We start from the raw sequence: 16,527 nt of genomic DNA, 5'->3' as shown, positions 1-16,527 counted from the left end.
GTATGCCGTAGTTTTCTCCCGAACCCACCGTAGTTTCCTCCCGAACCCAGAGCTGCACAACATGCAGTGGGAGCTGTGGGACTAGGAAGCGGAAAGCGGAGAGACTGTTTCGTCGAGAGGAGCAACCCCCGTGACGTGTTGTTCGTTCACGACGTCAGTGTCATCCCCTTTCCCATCCCCTTCTGGTCTTCCCCGACCGTGCCCTGGATGAGTGTCATCTAATCCGCATTAGACCCTTTAATCTTGTCTTTCTACCTTTGTGGTTCTGATCCTGCATTTCCTCGAGCGATGTGCCATTCGAGACGCGGGAGGGGCACAGGGGTGCGAATGGGCGGGTTATCCCGTTGCAGTTCGCAACGCATCCGCGCCCAGATTAACACACGCGGCACGGGCAATGAATGCACGTTGAAACCCAAAAAAATATATACTCCATTTATCCAGAACGCCAGAAGTTGTGGCGGGGAAGTAAGATCCCGCGCCGTGAAAGTAGTAGAGAGTTTCCGTCCTTGCCTTCCCGTCGCTTTCCCAGGGGTATCTAACCAAGACCCATCACATCATATGCATGCACATCGTCCGCCCATGGTCCAAATTCAGAGAGTTCGCGGGGTGTGAGCGAGTCACCTCAAGGCTTTCGACCTTGATGCCATGCCACTCCTTCGCCGCGCCAAAAATGATGTCGCTATATCCAAACCACGCCAAACGCCAAAAATAACCCTGAAAATGCAAAAGATCCAAAAAATCGCTTCCAACCAGTGCAAAATCGCCGAGAGTCGCCCCCGAGCCGAGTAGAAAATGGGTATAGCATAGCCATGGCCTGGAACCGTTGGTCGTTTCGTCGTCAGAGGGAAGGAGAGTCGTCATAACATGGATATCCCAAGGAAAGAAGAAATGAAACGCCAATCTAGTTCAACTCCGATGAGAAATATCGTGACCCACCCTTACCCGGAATATGAAAAGAACGTTGAGGTTCCGGTTGGCATCTATCACGTGCGAAGCGAGTGCTTGTGGCGTACACTCGTAGGTGTATCTCGAAAGATTAGTCGGATGGTTTGTGGCTAGAGGGGGGTCGGCGTTGGTTAGTACGTAGCCACGGACCCTTGGCTAGCCGCAACGGCCACCAGGGCTTCGAGGCGCTTCAATGCCTCGGGGTCTCCCCCCTCGTTCGTAGGCCGTTCTGGATTCCGTTCGGGGATCCGTTCAGGGATCCGTTCGGGAATTCGCTCCATGCGATCGATCCGCTCGGGTCTTTCGTGTCGTTCGACTGGAGGCCCGGGTTGATGCATGTAGGAAGCAGGCTCTTGTTCACGAGCGGGGAATGGCCGGAAGGCGCTGACATTGGGGTGGACGATTCGGTCAACGTGGGGTCGGCCTTCGTGAATCGTTTGCCCGACGGAAGAGGAGGCGATTGGCCCATTATACCAGCCGTGGCGCCTTGATTCCCGGGGCGTGTTGAAGGCCGGCGCAGACACGGTGTGTTGATGGCGAGGGCCCATGATGCCGGCGGCGCTTGTCGGCGCTGTCGGAGTTGTGATCTCGGGCTCAAACCTGTACTCGGCCCGGGCAGAGATGGCTTGGTTCGCCTCGCTTGCCCATGCTCCTGCACTATCTCTTGGCGGCGTGTCCCACCGGTCTAGGCCGCGATGCTGGTTCATATTCCATTGCACTGGTTGTCCCCGTCGGTTGTCTGCGCCCGGGTCACCACCACCTTGGTACTGCGGCGGCCGCCTATCCATGTCTGAATCGATCTCCATAGTTGACAATGGTGGGGGCGCAGCCCGCGTCATCTCGTCAAAAGACTCGATCCCAGGAAGACGCACTTGCGGTGGCTGGAACGAGCTCGGCCCGGTCGGGACGGCAGTCTCTGGAGGAAACTGGGACGGGGTGATAACCTGGCTCAACCTGCTTGCCCCGTTATAATCAGCTGTGTCGGGGTGCCACGTCCGTCTGCGCCATGCGTCATCAGCAGCCGATGACGTAGAGTCCCTCCTTGTTGTCCAGTATGTCGTAGATGAGGTTGGCGATGCCAACAAACTGTTTTGTGACGGCGAGACTGCGCCTGCGTTGGATGAGTTCAACCCTCGGGGCCCGAAACCCGGAACACGGGCACCAGGGCCGTGCGGCGACTGGAAGGGATTATTTCCAGAGGGTACACTTAGGCGGCGGCCGGGTGTTCCGGCGGCGGCGTACATGCTCTGTGAGCGGGTGTGGGGGGTGCCGGGTGACATGACGGACCCCCAGTGAGGGCTGTTTTGCCCGGTGGAAAATGTCGACGACGTGGGTGTGCTAAAGTCACCCGGTGACGGGCCTCTGTAATACTGACCATCGGGGCCACGATACGACTCGAGCGACATCCGGGACCTGTGATCGGCCATGACGAGCGGCGGTGGCCTCCGGCGAGTGTCGTTAACGCTGAAGCCGGACGCCATTGAGCTTACACTTGTCATGCTCGACATTGACAAGGATTTGGAATGTCCCCGGCCCGCGGGCCCAACACTGCCCGCTGTCGAAGCTCGAGCCCTGCCAGGTTGCCGCACTCTGTCGGTCCGAATCTGCCTTTGGAACCGCGTCCCGGTAGCGGCGAGCGAGTCGATGGGAATCTCTTCGTTCGCGTGCACGGTCTGGGCGTGCTGCCTCAAGTTGTCCAGGCGCGAGAAGCGTCGTTCGCAGTGACATTGGAAAGGGCGCTCGCCGGTGTGTTTCCTAGATGACCGAGACCATGGTTAGGGACTGGGTTGGGCCCAAAGCGAAATGCTGGGCGTGGCTTCATACCTAATGTGGCGGGCCAAGTGCTCGCTCCTCGTGAAGCTCAGGTTGCAAGGTGGGTAGTCGGTGCAATAAAATCGCTGCGACTTCTTCTTCTTGGGCTTCTTGCCATCTCCGCTCACGCTCTCGTCTCCTGTGGTAACTCCGCCATCGACGGTATGTCCGCCATCAGAGTCATCCATGTCCACATCGTCGGATGAATCTTTCGATGACCCTGAGAGCTCCGAGTGTCCCCTTTTGTAGGTCGGTGCCCCGGACTCGGGTACTTGTATAGACTTGATAAGTTCTGACGCGGTGCGAGCATCTTGCGACGACAATGTGCCGGCACCGAAGTTTGCACGAGTGGGCGTCGTGGCCTCGTCGAGAGGCTTCGAACCCTGCGCCGGAGCCGTCGTCGGCCGCGGTGCTACTGGTGACGGCGAGGTGATCTCCGTCGAGGTTTCTCCCGCCGGTAGCGGGTTGTTGACTGGACGAAACGCTGTAGGCATCGTCGAAATTTGTGCGTTGCGATGATGAGGCGTGGGGGTGTTGTAACCAGGAGTACCAGGGGTAACGAGGGGAGCAGCGTAGATATGGAGTGGGTGGCCCTGGCGAGGCTGAGACGACCAAACCCACTACAGGGGTCAGTGCGGGGAGGTGTTTGGTCCCGATTACGAGAGCGTCGTGCGGAAAAAGAAAGGGCGAAGTCGACCGGCGGAGGGGATCAAAAAAGGGTAAGGGAAATGATCCGGACGCCGGGGCGGCTCATTCGCAGAAGGTTCGAGCCGAGATAGCGCGGTGGGTGTGGTTGATGAAAAGTGCGGGAGCGTCGTTGGAAAAGGGTTTGTTGTGTGGTAGGTGGGAAAAGCTGAGCGAAGGCCGGATGGAGCCACAGCTTCCAGGTCTTCCGGGTTTGCAGTGGGTATGTGTTTCGGTCACAGGCTGAAGTTGAAGCGAAGCTGAAGCGAAGCTGATCAACAGCAAACAATGGACATTCCCTGCGGATTGCCGGAGTAAGAAAATATGCCAAGTGTCGATGGAGGCACAAATGGAAATGGAAAGCAGGTCCCGAGAGGATGAAAGTCGGAGGTTGGTTGCAGGCGCGAGGGAAGCGGGAGCCTTTCTCTGGTTTGCGGGCGGCACCTAACCAAGAGCTCCCTCAGGTGCTAAGGCAAGGGGGCCAGGGGGGGTGTGTGGCAAAGGTGCACGCACATGCAAACCTCGCAGGGGTGGAAGGGATGTGGATTGCCTCCGCTTGTAATGGATGTAAAGACTCTGTCCAGTGATACGGCAAAGCGTCCGATCCCGTCCGCCTGGACCTGGCCAGGCCAGTGGCCAACCAGTCCTGGGTTTGCGATTCAGTGCGGCTTTGCCGTCTGCAGTGTGTGCGTCTTGGACCAGATCTCGGTCCGCATGAGGGCCTGTAGTTGGCTCGTGAGCTTGCTTTTTGGCACGCCCTTGCGGGCGGATTGCTGACCTGCAGGACCAACCACCTTGGATGGATCTCCAAGACGTTTATCCCTGAGCGGCTTCCCTCCCACGATGCAGCCCGCCGGCATGGATATGAGAGCTGAGGATGGCTTGCAAACTTGACCCAAGTCACATGCGGTTTCGACCTACCGTGAAAATGAAGCCGTCATCACGATCCAGAACAGAGGGAAGTTCCGCTCGCTTGTTGCCCGTGCAAAGGGAAAAAGAGTGAGAGCCCGGTCGCAAAGATTGGACGGTGTCTGTGCAGGATCCGCAAGCAGTCGAGGTCGGGCCACTGAGAACGGATGAAGGTGGGTGAGAAGGAAGGAACGGGCTTTCAACTTGACGCTGGGATCGATGGATGTTCTTGGCAGGGCAATATGCACCAAGGTACGAATAGTACAAGCTACCTTAGAATGGCAACAGGATCCTCCTGCCCTGTGACACCGACCTCTACACAGTAGTAGGTACGGGTAGTTGGAGGAACACCTCCCCTTCGGGGTTCTTGATGACCGGCCCTTCCGCACCTCAGTTCAGTTACCGTGGCCGCCAACTTGCGAGAGTGAAAGAAAGTTTAAACCTCAGGCCAGCAGCCCGGAGACGGTTCAGAGCGGGAAGGCGGGGCAGAGAGCGCGCACCACATCAGGTTGAGCCCCACTGGAGGGGGGTGGTTGGGCATTTCCCCGCCCTCGTCGAATGCCTTCCAGGTTGTATCCATGAACGCCCAGCTGCGGTCTCTCGATACCGAGCAGCTCAACCCAGCCATCCCAAATCAGCGAGTCAGTCAACCGCCAGCAAAGCCGAGCTTTTCGTTAACGGAGGCGCCGTTGCAAGGAATAATTCGAGCCTTCGACGATAAGCTTTCCTTGATGACGCCGACATTAGTAACGCCAACTCAGACCTCCTACCTTTCGATTGTATGGTCAAAATTCGGACGGCAGGGAGATGGCAGGCACAACGGCCTGGCTCAAGCCGCTCAACAAGGATGATGCACCTTGGACACGGAGTGCGGACCGAGTTGCACCATTCGACAAGCAAGCGTCCGAGGCAGATAAAAACAGAAGTCGGATCATGCTGCATGCCCGAGAGCCGCTCCAGGCGTCGATAATGTACCTCAGGTACTCAGGTTGTTCCGCCCATTCATGCCCTCTACCTGCGCTACCAGTGCATCGCGCAGCTGCCGGCTTCGGGTACCTGGCTTCTGAATGCAGCTGCACCTGTCCGGGTACCTGAAAGTCTCCCTTTTAGTGGGGCCCGACGCCCGAGTCAGCCTGCAGGACGCAAAGGGCAAATCAGTCCGGAAGTGCAGGTGGCGTCGCGCCCCAAGCGGTTCAAACCCTCCAACGACGACGAAACACTCGGAGTGCGACAATATACGAATACAACCCGGAGTTGGCTGGGTGCGAAGCAACGCATGCATGCCAGGTTGCGTGTCAGCGTGTGTCGGTCGGGGACGCAACTTGGTACACAGGAAGAGTCTCGGTGAGTGTGTATTGCTCGTTGTTTGGTTTTGCCTCGAGAGCTGGGTCAAGCACTGGCACGAGCGGCCAAGGGAGATGTCGCCCGGGCGGGCATCATCACTTTTGCGCTGATCAGCGGTGACGGTGTTTTTGTGCGATGGCGAGGATGGATGGATGGTGGGGTTCCTGACACCGCCAACACATTGCGTCATCATGGGGGCTCAGTGGAGGCCCACACACCCCCGAAAGCAACAGCGGGGCTTCGCTTGAAACGGCGTTCCATTCAACAGCCTGAAAGGTCTCTGCGACGTTTTCAGTGGCTTTTTTTGCAGTTCGGGATATCCCAGCCAGGGCTTGCCCTCGGCAAGTACCGAGAGGAACCGGGGCGGAATCTCGCGGCGCACAAGGAAGGGAGAGCACAAAGGCTGTCCGGTTCCTGACCTCACCCGCAGTGCCCCTAACCAGTCGTGCCAGTCACCCAGCGCAGGAGCGGTACGAAATATGAAAATGTCTGTTTTGCGCGACCTGCATGGGCGAGGCGGTGTCGCAGCCAGGTGACAGCCACACGGGCCCGTCAGATGCACGCTCAGCCTGTGGTCTAGCGATGTTGTGGGTGCGCAAACGACACGGAATTTATATCGACGACGTGGCCAGATGAACTGGGGCCATCTGTCGGAACCAGCACTTTGTGGACCTGACTGCTCATGTCTCACCGAAACCAGCGGTCGGGTTTTCGGCCAGGCTTTCGCTGTGGTGGTGGTTCGAAGCTGACAGCCAAGAACCGCGAGGATGGATGAGTCCGGTGTCCGGTCCAGGAACAAGTTTCGTACGGGTTGTCGTGGTCGGTCTCCTGACCAGTGCGCATCGCCACCTAAGGTACCCTACATTACCTAACCACCATGACTCCGTTTGCGAAGCGGCATAGCGCATCCACCCCGATGCTGCTCTCAGGGACCCCGCATGCGCCAGTCCGAGACGAGCCGTCATATTCAAGGTCGCGGGCGACAGTCTGACCAGTCAACTGCCGCCCTCGCCAAAAGGTAACTCGGCAACTATAGTCAGTAATCGAGCTCTCGGCGGGCCCGGGCTCTGAGGTTTCGAGTTGACGACTCTTCGGCGCCGAGGGCATCCTTGTATACAGAGAGGCGCGGTAGGCCGGCCGTTCCGTGGCTCTCGTCCTCCGTGGTTGGAAGAGCTTCCTTCCGCCGTCACCAACCGCCACCGAGCCCCACCCCTCTGTCGCTCGAATAACGTTCCATGGCGCACTGCACCCAGCCCGATAAGCATCAGCGTCGATAGTGGGATAGATTAAGTCCCCTGCCTCGTCCCTGGCCTTTGCGCATCAAACCGCCGTGCCTTCGCCGTCCCCTCGCCGTCCGTCCTGCTCAAACAGGCAGTTCCTCGGCCGTGGCATGCTGTCGCCTGTCCCTTACCCCTCGCTGGCCGCCTCTCGGCTGTCACGTCACGGGTTGCCTTGCTGGGCGCCGGCACCCTGGCGAGCCCCGGACGGTACTTTTTCGAGGTTGGGGCGCTTGGACTTGAATCCATCCCCCCTTCAGGTTGCTCTCGCAAGGATCAGGCCCGAGAATAATGCGGGGTTGCGCCTCCCCTCGCACGTGCCCACTCGGGATGTGACGACACCAGTGGAGGCTCCTAGCCATTAATAAGCGGCGCTCTCCATAGGCCGGGGCCTTGTTGACATCTCTGAAACTCAAAAAGGGGAAGGGGTTGTTCCGGCTCCGGAAGAACAACGTCGGGTCTACAGGGACATCCCACCCGATAGGTATGGAAGCTTCAGATAGTCCTATAACTTACGAGAGCATGAGGGGTAGAAACATCATTAACTGCCTCGGTAAAATGGTCAAACTTTCCCACCTCATAAACGAAGGTGCTCATCGGCGTCGGAGTCATCGGGCGTAAGCACAACTGAGCAACTCGGATCATGATGAGTTTGAACCTCCGGCAACTTTGTAGGTCCTTCTCAAGGAATTCTGGACTCCCAAATAAAAAGGAGCAGTTGCATGGCAGTAGCTACAGCTTGTCGAGGGACGTCATGGCTGTGATAGTTTCTGCAGTGGATTGACATTCCTCCTTTTTCTTTTTCCAAGCCGCAACCCCACCACTACAGATCATTCTATACCAGGTAACTACTTGAGTATATTATGAGCCGCCTATCATCCTTTGAGCTCAAGTGGGAGCAGATATGCTCGCTGTCTTACCAACGGTGCTGATGAGTGTGCGTGTTCCGCCCTTGCGTGGGAGTTGATGGGTTTTAGGTCTGGAATATAGGGAACTCGTGAATGCCGGTCCCATCTGGGTGTTTTGTTTTATTTCAGGTTGGTGCTCGTTGGTTTATATGATATCAGTGCCTTCGCTAAGCTTCTTCAAGAAGGACTGGCATGGCTGATTGTGCCCTTGGTACAGAGGAATAATTTCTAGTGCTACTTTCGTAATTCTACACCCACAGACCGTCCACAGTCTCCATCGCAACCTACAAAACCCCTCCCCGGTGAATTATTGCGGTACCAGGATACGGTGTCGAGCATATGCTGCCTGGTCTTCTCAATTTCCTCCTTCCGTTCAAGATCCTCCGGGCACAACTGCTCCAGCGTCATGTGGGTCATGATCCAGTCGTTCTGATTTATGGGGTCGAGGGCATCCCAGGGCGGGTACACGTCCGGCACCTTGGCCCCCCCCAGGTCGACCTTTGCGTACACAGCCCAGTAGTTTTCGAAGCCCCTGGCACCGCGACGCGACCACTGCCGTGGGTCCGTGTGCTTGAGGTACTTGTACAGCGCGCGCACGTGGTGCGGATCGATCGGCCCGCCGTCGGCGTCCATGACGACGACCGAGTCGCACGAAGAGATCGGGACGTGAAGCGCGATCTCCGGCGCGCTCTCTCTGATTTCTACCGCCCACGTCAGGTCCATGATCGGCCAGCGCTCGGCCCACGGTATCTTAGCCCGGAAGGGCGGATTGATGTCCATGGAGTAATAGACCACCCATTGGATGCCGACGGCAAAGGCCCCCAGCATGGGATGAAAAGGCATTGTGATGGTGGGGAGGACAACATGCCGGATGGATATGTTCTCCCCCTTAGATGACTGGACGGTCAGCGCGTCATTGAATTGGTTTTCGGCAGCGGTTTGTGCCATGGGGTTGACCTGTTTCTAGAGGTCCTCCAAGCCATAGCCCGGGTGGTTGAGGTCCTGGATGTGAACCGCTTGCAAGTCTTCGATATTCCAGCGCCTGGGGATGTGAGGGATAGGATTGAGCTGCGAGCGCGACATGTAGTCGAGGACTGTACCGAGGTCTCGGTGGGTCAAGTCCAAGACCTTCATAGATGTGCCGTGCTCCTTGACTTTCCATTTCCAAACTGTTTTGCCCGCCTCCTTCCCTTTAACCTGTTTGTCCATGCCCTCCTAACGCATCTTGTCTAGTTCATTCCATATTTCTAGGTTGCTCATCTTTGCCTCGACGCCGCATTCGACATTATCCGATTGGGCTGGGTCGACTTTGACGTAGTCGCTCAATCCGTAACCGTAGCTGAAGAAGACGAGTGGGCCAGGCCACAGCGCCTTATATCCAGGCCCCGAGATGTTTGCAGCTGCGCCATTGCGCCATCTAGCTTCGACCTTGGTATGAGGGTCCATCATGCCTGCAGAGAACCCTACCCACCAATTCTTGGTTAGCCAGGGTACGGGGACGGCATCAAGCTAACTCACCCATAGCAATACCGTGTCCAATCTTGCGGAAGAGCGCAGAATCCACCGCAGGATTGATGACGGCAAGATCGAGCCAGAAAGAGCCACCCCTGGGCTCCCCAAAGAAACCATCGAAGACAGGATGATCGATGATGAGGTGGCTATCCTTGACGTCGGCCCAGACGAGGTTGAGCCAAGGGAATTCCGATTGGAGGATGACGATACGGCGATGGTTGCTGCTAGGGCGGGCGTTCAGAGGAGTGTTATTCATGAACTTGCATTGTGTCAGCGGAACAGCTCTTGGTTCTCGTCGACAGTCGTCGTTGCAGAAGAAGCCCTCTCCACAGCGGCATCGGATCCTGGTCGCACCGGTCTCCTTCCCACACACGAGACAGTTGTTCTTCTAGAGTGACGTCTGCACTCCCCAGAGGTGAAGCTCGTGGATTTCTTCATTTTTCTCGATGGCGACGTCGGATAAATCGATCTGTAGCCGCATGATAAATTGTTACGATTGTGCTGCTGTCAAGATAAAAATACGTAGTTCTTTCGGCCCGATTCATCGATACCGGATGCTGGTGCGTTGGACTGTTGTGCCTGGCAGGTGGAACGGTCCGGCCAGCATTCAACAGGAAGAGGGACTCCGCGGGGGTTCCGTCTAGGTAGCCGCTCCTTCCTCAAAATACAGTTAATCCACGTGGCTCTTGCCGATGGCGGTACCTCTAGAGACTCTAGAGCTAGGTAGGTAGCACCTCGCCGGCGTGTGCAATGTCGAGCGGAGTCGACACTCCCTACCGGACTTGGAGAGCAGAAAGTTGAGGAGCGGTATTTTGGACGTTGGAATTCAGTTAGTTGGGCCCTACGACCCAAGTTCTCTAGCAGGCAGCGGTCGCCTGTAAACGACAGCTTTTCCAAGCTTCGATCTTGAAACAGCAGACAGTCCAGGGGGCTAATAGGTGCTCCAAGCCGGCGGCTGTGAGTGAGACAATTGACTGCTGGCTTCCCGCGTTGCCTGGGAGTCCGCGCATAACTCGATGAAGCGGCTCGGATCTGTGCATTGAGAGCTCAAGGAAAGAGGATATCATGACTGTGGAACGACTGGTCCTCAAATAAATACAGAAACACCAAGACCTAGTTCCATCCAACCGACGCCTAGCATGCCATGCACCAAACCACCCTGCCAGCTCCAGTCTACTTACAGCAGACTACGCTTCGCGGCGTAAACCAGCCCCAGAGTGCCTGCCGCGACGACCCATCGCCCATATATCCTCTTGAAGTTTGTCCAGTGCGTCATCCTCCACTCTCTCTCCATATCTTTGAATGCCGCCGCCTCGTTTAGGCGCGGGAACTCGACGTCGGGCACCTCCTTGCCCAAGAACTCACACAGCGGCGCCCACCCGTCCTCCATACGGAACTCCAGCACCTTCTCTTTGGGCACCATCTTCCTGACCGTCTCGTAGTGTTGCACGTAGCGCTGCCTCGCGTTCGCCTTGGCCTCCTCGCCGGTTCTCGCTCCGTAGAAGCCCTGGAGGAGCTTCTTGCTGGCCGGGCCCGTGCAGGAGCCGATGACGGGCTCGACGACCTCGATGAAGAAGGTAGGCACGGCGCCGAAGAACATGTCGAGCGCCGCCGCCGTGCTGCGGTACCAGGACTCCATCTCGCGCTCGACGAGCACGACCTTGGCCTCCGGGTATGCCCTGATCAGTTGTGGCGCGAAGAGCGGGGCGAGGTCGGTGACGGCCTCGCAGGGCCCGAAGGCGTCATCCCAGTCCTCGCGGGTGAAGGGCTTCCCCGTGTAGGTGGGTAGGCTGGGGAAGGAAGCGTCGGCGGCGCGCATGAAGACCTCGAAATCGGAGGGGTATGAGAAGATGGCGTCGATGCCGTGGTGCACGTCTTGGTAGCCCAGGATCCGGTAGGCGGCGGCCATGGATGCCGTGCCTGTTTTGGGCATGCCGAGGGAAAGGACCTGCATTGGCCTTAAGGGACGGGATTCGCTGACTGGTGGCATGGTGAAACTTGGCAACTTCAGTGCCCTTTTGAGCTGAGTCTGATGCGGAGTAGATGAGTCGGAGACTTTGAAATTTGAATCGGCGGGAGGCGATCTACGATGTGTCCACCGATGCGGGAACGGTCCCCTTATGTACTCCGAGCACTGGAAGCTCGCGCTCCGTCGATATGAGCTGAAGGCATGGGGCGGGAATCGGGGGACTCCGCCCCGACATGTCATCTAATTGGGGTCCCAGGCAAATCCCACTGCCCAGAGGATCGGGCTCGCTGATAGACGCAGGGGACATCCGTCAAGTCGGTCCCGTAGACCAGGTTCGGGGGGGCTGCCTTCCACCCTGGAATGAGGGTTGTGAGGGCACAGACACATGCCCGCCTGGTAGCGTGGACCGGTGTCAGGGAAGAACTTAAGAGCGCAGATCTGATTGGTTTCTCTCAACCGAGGAAGCGGGATGCCTTCGGTATCTCATCCTGCAGTGACAGATCTGACCGAGCGCGGGAATTTTCTGGGGGTCGATTGGGGTGCTCTCGGGCAGCAGAAAACGGCAGGCTTCCACGTAATTGTTGACCAGGAAAGTAAGCCACCTTCTACGCTAACAAGGTCGGGCACCTCGGCGCCGCCGACGCAGGTCGCCAAAATCCTCAGCTGGCAGAACCGAATACGAGTACAGTCTTGAAAAGGGACATCTTCCTCGAGCATTTCTTTATGCAGGGAATGCCCAGGACCACCAGAATACAGTGACAGGATAGACCCGACGCTGTTTGGCTGATGAAGCGAGATCTGGGACGGTCCACATAGGAGTTCCAATCAGCCGGACCGGTGGGTCCGGCGGGTCGATTGGTTACGGTAGCCGCCCGCACCATCGGGCCGGAAGGTGGCTTGCTCAGGCAATCAGCTTAGAAATAGTCGGGAGGATGCAAAATTTGAAGACTTATACGCCATAAATAAAATTCGGATCGTCGTCGCCAAGCTGAAGTGGCGTCGGACCCGAGGGCTCCGGCCCGTTGGGCTTCTCATTGCTATGTCCTGGACGTCCCAGCAAGGCCTTCAGACGCAGTACCTGTTTACACATCTGTATGTGCCGAGTGAAGTGAGAGCGGTCGCAGAGGATGCAGAGGATGCAGAGGATCCGCCGGCATCTGCGGTCAAGTGTTGACGTGTCTCGGCTCCAACGCAGGAGAGTGCTGTTCGGAGCACTGCTTCTGCGGCAAGAGCATTGGCTCAGCCCACGTTTCTTCTCGGCCACAGTGAGGTACTAATCCGTGCGCCGCGCTTTCTTGAAACAATGAAACCCCACGACGAAGGGTGGCTCGTGCGAGCTGATTTCCCCAATTGTACAGATTATTCTGGAAGTGTTCCGCGATCTGCCTTGACCCCCCACCCCCGCAACCCACTTCTTGGCTTTTGGCGAGAAGAGCAAACACAAGAAACAGCTTGTATTGTCGTACGACGTAATGAAGTGCGGCCATTGACGTCCTATACTATGTAGGACCAACAGCGCGCCTTCCGCCTGAGAGATCAGACATTGCTGAGCTCGAGCGGAGGCTGACACAAGCCCAGGCCGACGGCATCCACGCGACGAAAGAAGTTCAGGCCACCACTCGACGTGTCGCCTGGGAGAATTCCCGGTTGGGCAGATTCTCCACCGAAGGCCCGAGGAACACAGCCCCCTGTCCAGCCCCTGTCATGTACATCACGAAAAAAAGGCAGCGCAGCTCAAAAGATGGCGTGCTTTCTGGTATTTTAGGGCTCAAATTTTACCGGTACAACCGAGAAAATCACTCAACACTCTCGTCCTGCCAAGAGTCCTCAATGTCCCGCGCTCAGGCATTCGCTTGGTTCCCTACAATAGGCTTGGTCGCCAAAAAGCGAGAGCGAAAACAGGTCGTCAGCCCTTTTTTCATGACAGCATTTTGGAACTGTGGGCCGTGGTCCCCGCGGACTGTACCACGTGACCTCCCCCATATCCAACCCCAACCCTTCCCCGCGCGCCTTTCCTTGCTCCGCTGCTATAACTGGAGCTCCAGGAGCTAATTTGACCATAGCTATATATAACAAACTGAAAAGATTGAACAAACGAAGTCTAACTGTATATATAGAATTGCGGGAATTCGAATGCGGGTATATGCGTGCATTTGCATACGCGCATTCCTCACGAACGAAGGAGGCGTGCGCGGAAGGGCTGGGGTTGTATATGGGGGAAGTCACGTGGTACAGTCCGCGGGGACCACGGCCACAGTCTATCTCTAGGTATCTTTTAAGTAACGGGTATCCGAGAAAAGCGGCTACGAGGCCGGCTCCGTTTTATAGGCCGGGAAGATAGGTAGGAGCCATTCGCCGCGACTTCGAGAACCCCCAACCCATGTTGAGACGGGATAGGTTGCTACGTGGCCCTATCTGCGACATCAATGCGGTGGGCGGACAGCGCCTTTTTACTGGACTGGGAACAACCTGAGGTCCATGCATGTTCGCAGCCTGACCCTAAACCTGAACGAACTTGAACAATTTCAATTCTCTCATCATCCTACCATATAACCTTTCTCGCCATGGCCATCCCGCATCTCTCAAGCATCTCACACGGCGTCGCTTCGTGTCTTACGTCTTTACAGGATTACTATAGAGGTTTTACCGCAGTCATCACTCCGGTTACCTACTGCGGCTTCTGCCTCTTCCCACTCCTGTCGGGGGCGCGACAGTGTGATGGCTTCGTCGACAAATGGAGACAGCGGCCGGAAAAGATGCCATCTAGGACCCGTTTCCCGCTTAAGTGTATCCAAGCATCTGGTTCTCGTGGCTGTGTCGTCTGCGACGTCATATCTCGGACGCTTCGCCGCCATTGTAAAAGGGCAGTTGTCTTTCTGGAGTGGCACGCATCACATCGGTACCTCGAGCTATGCGAGAAGGATAGCGAGGATGCGAGAGAAACCTTTACGGGGAGCAGTGTTTTCCGCCTCTTCTTTTATCCAACTGAAGCCACCAGTCCGGGTGCCTTCCTCCGAAGCAATCCGTACACCTCGGAAAGCCCAAACGCCGAGGGACGCGTCGATGCCGAAGCGTGCACTAGGTCGCTAAACTTCTGGATGAAGGATTGCTCAGAATCTCACGATGCGTGTAACAGGGCCAGGACACCAAGCCCACCACTGCTTCCAACCAGGGTTATCAAGATCATAGATAAGGGCGGATTGCACCCCGCCGTCCATCTTATGGAGTCCGGCGGCAGTCGTGGGGAGTACCTGTGTCTCAGTCACTGCTGGGGGCAACTCCGCCCCGATTGTATCACCACGCGGGAGACGTACCAGCGCAACAAGACCGAGATCCCCTGGTCTTCACTCCCACAGACTTTCCTGGATGCGATATCCATTACCAAGTTGCTTGGCAAGGATCTTCTTTGGATCGACTCCATTTGCATCATCCAGGACGACGACGAGGATTGGAGAGCTGAGGCAGCCAAAATGTACGCAGTCTACGAGGGCTCGTTTCTCACCTTGATGGCAACCATGGCAAAAGATGGACGAGGCGGGCTTCTTCGCCCAGAGAGCCCCTGCGCTCCCACAAGGATCGATCATGCCTCGTGGCCCGGGCATGGAATCTTTCTTCATGAGCAGCAAACCATGCACGGGTTGGGCTGGGGCGACTTCCGAGTAGGCGGGGAACCTGACTACAATCTCCACCCTCTTCTCGGGCGTGCTTGGGTATTTCAGGAAAGATATCTATCCCGATGCACCGCCCATTTCACCTCGCGCGGCATCCTTTATGAATGTGACCAGGGACAGGTGTCAGACTGGAGCTTCCGCGGGCTCCCCGGTAGCCTCCATCACAGCCTGAGATCCCCAGCCAGGCCTGCCAACGCGCAAGGCTTCGCCGCTGAATGGGCCAAGATCACTTCTGCGTACTCAAAGCTGAAGTTAACAAAGCTCACAGATAGGCTTCCTGCGCTCGCTGGGGTGGCGAGGCAACTCAAGTCCCACGCGGCAGCGTCCAGCGGCTACCGACCGGGGCGCTACCTGGCGGGACTATGGGAAGACACCTTTCCCTGGGATATTATGTGGAGTACTAGCTGCTGCGGTTCTTTCTCTAACGACGTTGTTACCCCTTCAGAGGACTATATTGCTCCTACCTGGTCATGGGCATCATTTCCAGCGGACACTACCTCGTACAGTCGACAGAAATGCGATCTCTCAGTCAGATCCATTCAGATCAAACTCAAAGGACCAGACGAGTTTGGCCAAGTCTCTTTCCTCGCTGTCCAAGTCTTAGCTCGGCTGGTCCCTGCATATTTATGGCCCGAAGCTATGATGGTTGATGGGGTTATCGAAGACATTGAGCACCCATACCGACTCGATACAGGCTTTGGGAGTTGCTCCTTTTATCCCGACTACAACGCCAGGTGGGGTGAGGACCATGTATTCGAGAATGAGACGCCGGTGGCTTGCATCCCAGCATATTTAGATGGCGCGCTAGACGGTTTCTTAGTACTTATGAGCTTGGATGGTTTTCCAGATACCTTTTTCCGGATCGGCGTAACTGCGTCTCTCGGCCATTCCATGCCCCAGGACCAAAAAGCACGCTGGAAGGAGTTTCTTGATAAAAAAGAAGAGGTAGAAATCACTCTGGTATAGTTCAAGTCTAGTCGAGTAGCTACCTATTTGCTGCCAATCATTCTCTTCCGCTCCAACTTGACATGTTCAATGCATTCCGTCACAAATCCCAGCAAAGCCGTTACAAAAGTCGAAGCGGTTTGTCTTGCATCAAACCTGAACCAACTCCTCGTTAATGCCAAGCCCCCGTCATCCCAAGCATCAAGACGATCAAACACTCCCAAACCACGACGCTCACAAAGCGGTCCAAGCACTTTACCGGCGGCGGGTGATGCGCAGGAACCAATGGTGGCGTTTCTGGTTTAGAGATGGCGGCTGCAACAGTTTCGTTCGCCGGCTGATTATAACCCGCCCCCTATCTTCCACCCTCACACCGATTGCCAGGCGGGATCCGCGACGATTTCGGTCGCGGCGATCTGGGGCAGCACCTTGCAAGGAAAGGATCGACTAGCAGCCAGGAGAGACGATCTCGATCCTGGTTCTCTTCTGGCCTATATCTTGGGCATCCAAGCTGCACTAGATGGCGTTATCAACCCATCTTCTCTCACCAC

The 16,527-nt window shown here is 56.7% G+C and overlaps 4 protein-coding genes across 4 annotated transcripts; 1 reads left to right on the top strand and 3 right to left on the bottom strand.

Moving 5' to 3' along the window:
* Positions 1-1,067: 1,067 nt before the first annotated feature.
* B0H64DRAFT_49433 (uncharacterized protein) lies at positions 1,068-3,568 on the bottom strand. The gene is made up of 2 exons (XM_062808323.1): positions 2,770-3,568; positions 1,068-2,700 (listed from the first exon to the last, which is right to left on the bottom strand). Exons 1-2 carry the CDS (start codon positions 3,249-3,251, stop codon positions 1,077-1,079), a joined length of 2,106 nt encoding a protein of 701 aa, XP_062654419.1. The 5' UTR covers positions 3,252-3,568; the 3' UTR covers positions 1,068-1,076.
* A 4,456-nt stretch (positions 3,569-8,024) lies between these two features.
* B0H64DRAFT_420690 (uncharacterized protein) lies at positions 8,025-9,872 on the bottom strand (the record flags this gene model as incomplete). The annotated part of the gene is made up of 6 exons (XM_062805481.1): positions 8,025-8,075; positions 8,168-8,842; positions 8,894-9,069; positions 9,100-9,342; positions 9,398-9,615; positions 9,790-9,872. 6 exons carry the CDS (start codon positions 9,870-9,872, stop codon positions 8,025-8,027), a joined length of 1,446 nt encoding a protein of 481 aa, XP_062654418.1.
* Positions 9,873-10,568: 696 nt separating this feature from the next.
* B0H64DRAFT_420689 (P-loop containing nucleoside triphosphate hydrolase protein) lies at positions 10,569-11,381 on the bottom strand (the record flags this gene model as incomplete). Its single annotated transcript, XM_062805480.1, has 1 exon — positions 10,569-11,381. The coding sequence occupies one exon, from the start codon at positions 11,379-11,381 to the stop codon at positions 10,569-10,571; it is 813 nt and encodes a 270-aa protein (XP_062654417.1).
* A 2,108-nt stretch (positions 11,382-13,489) lies between these two features.
* B0H64DRAFT_410902 (heterokaryon incompatibility protein-domain-containing protein) lies at positions 13,490-16,037 on the top strand. The gene has a single exon (XM_062804818.1). It carries the CDS (start codon positions 13,925-13,927, stop codon positions 15,995-15,997), a length of 2,073 nt encoding a protein of 690 aa, XP_062654416.1. The 5' UTR covers positions 13,490-13,924; the 3' UTR covers positions 15,998-16,037.
* Positions 16,038-16,527: the final 490 nt, after the last annotated feature.

Source organism: Chaetomium fimeti (genome assembly GCF_033439085.1).
Source record: "Chaetomium fimeti strain CBS 168.71 chromosome Unknown B0H64scaffold_11, whole genome shotgun sequence".
Classification (NCBI taxonomy): Eukaryota; Fungi; Ascomycota; class Sordariomycetes; order Sordariales; family Chaetomiaceae; genus Chaetomium; species Chaetomium fimeti.
This window is presented reverse-complemented; position numbering and strand designations above follow the sequence as displayed.

Coding starts and splice junctions, on each gene's coding strand:
- B0H64DRAFT_49433 (XM_062808323.1), bottom strand. CDS start 3,251: ATGCCTACAGCGTTTCGTCCAGTCAACAACCCGCTACCGGCGGGAGAA. Junction 2,701..2,769: donor CACTTGGCCCGCCACATTAG/GTATGAAGCCAC, acceptor TCGGTCATCTAG/GAAACACACCGGCGAGCGCC.
- B0H64DRAFT_410902 (XM_062804818.1), top strand. CDS start 13,925: ATGGCCATCCCGCATCTCTCAAGCATCTCACACGGCGTCGCTTCGTGT.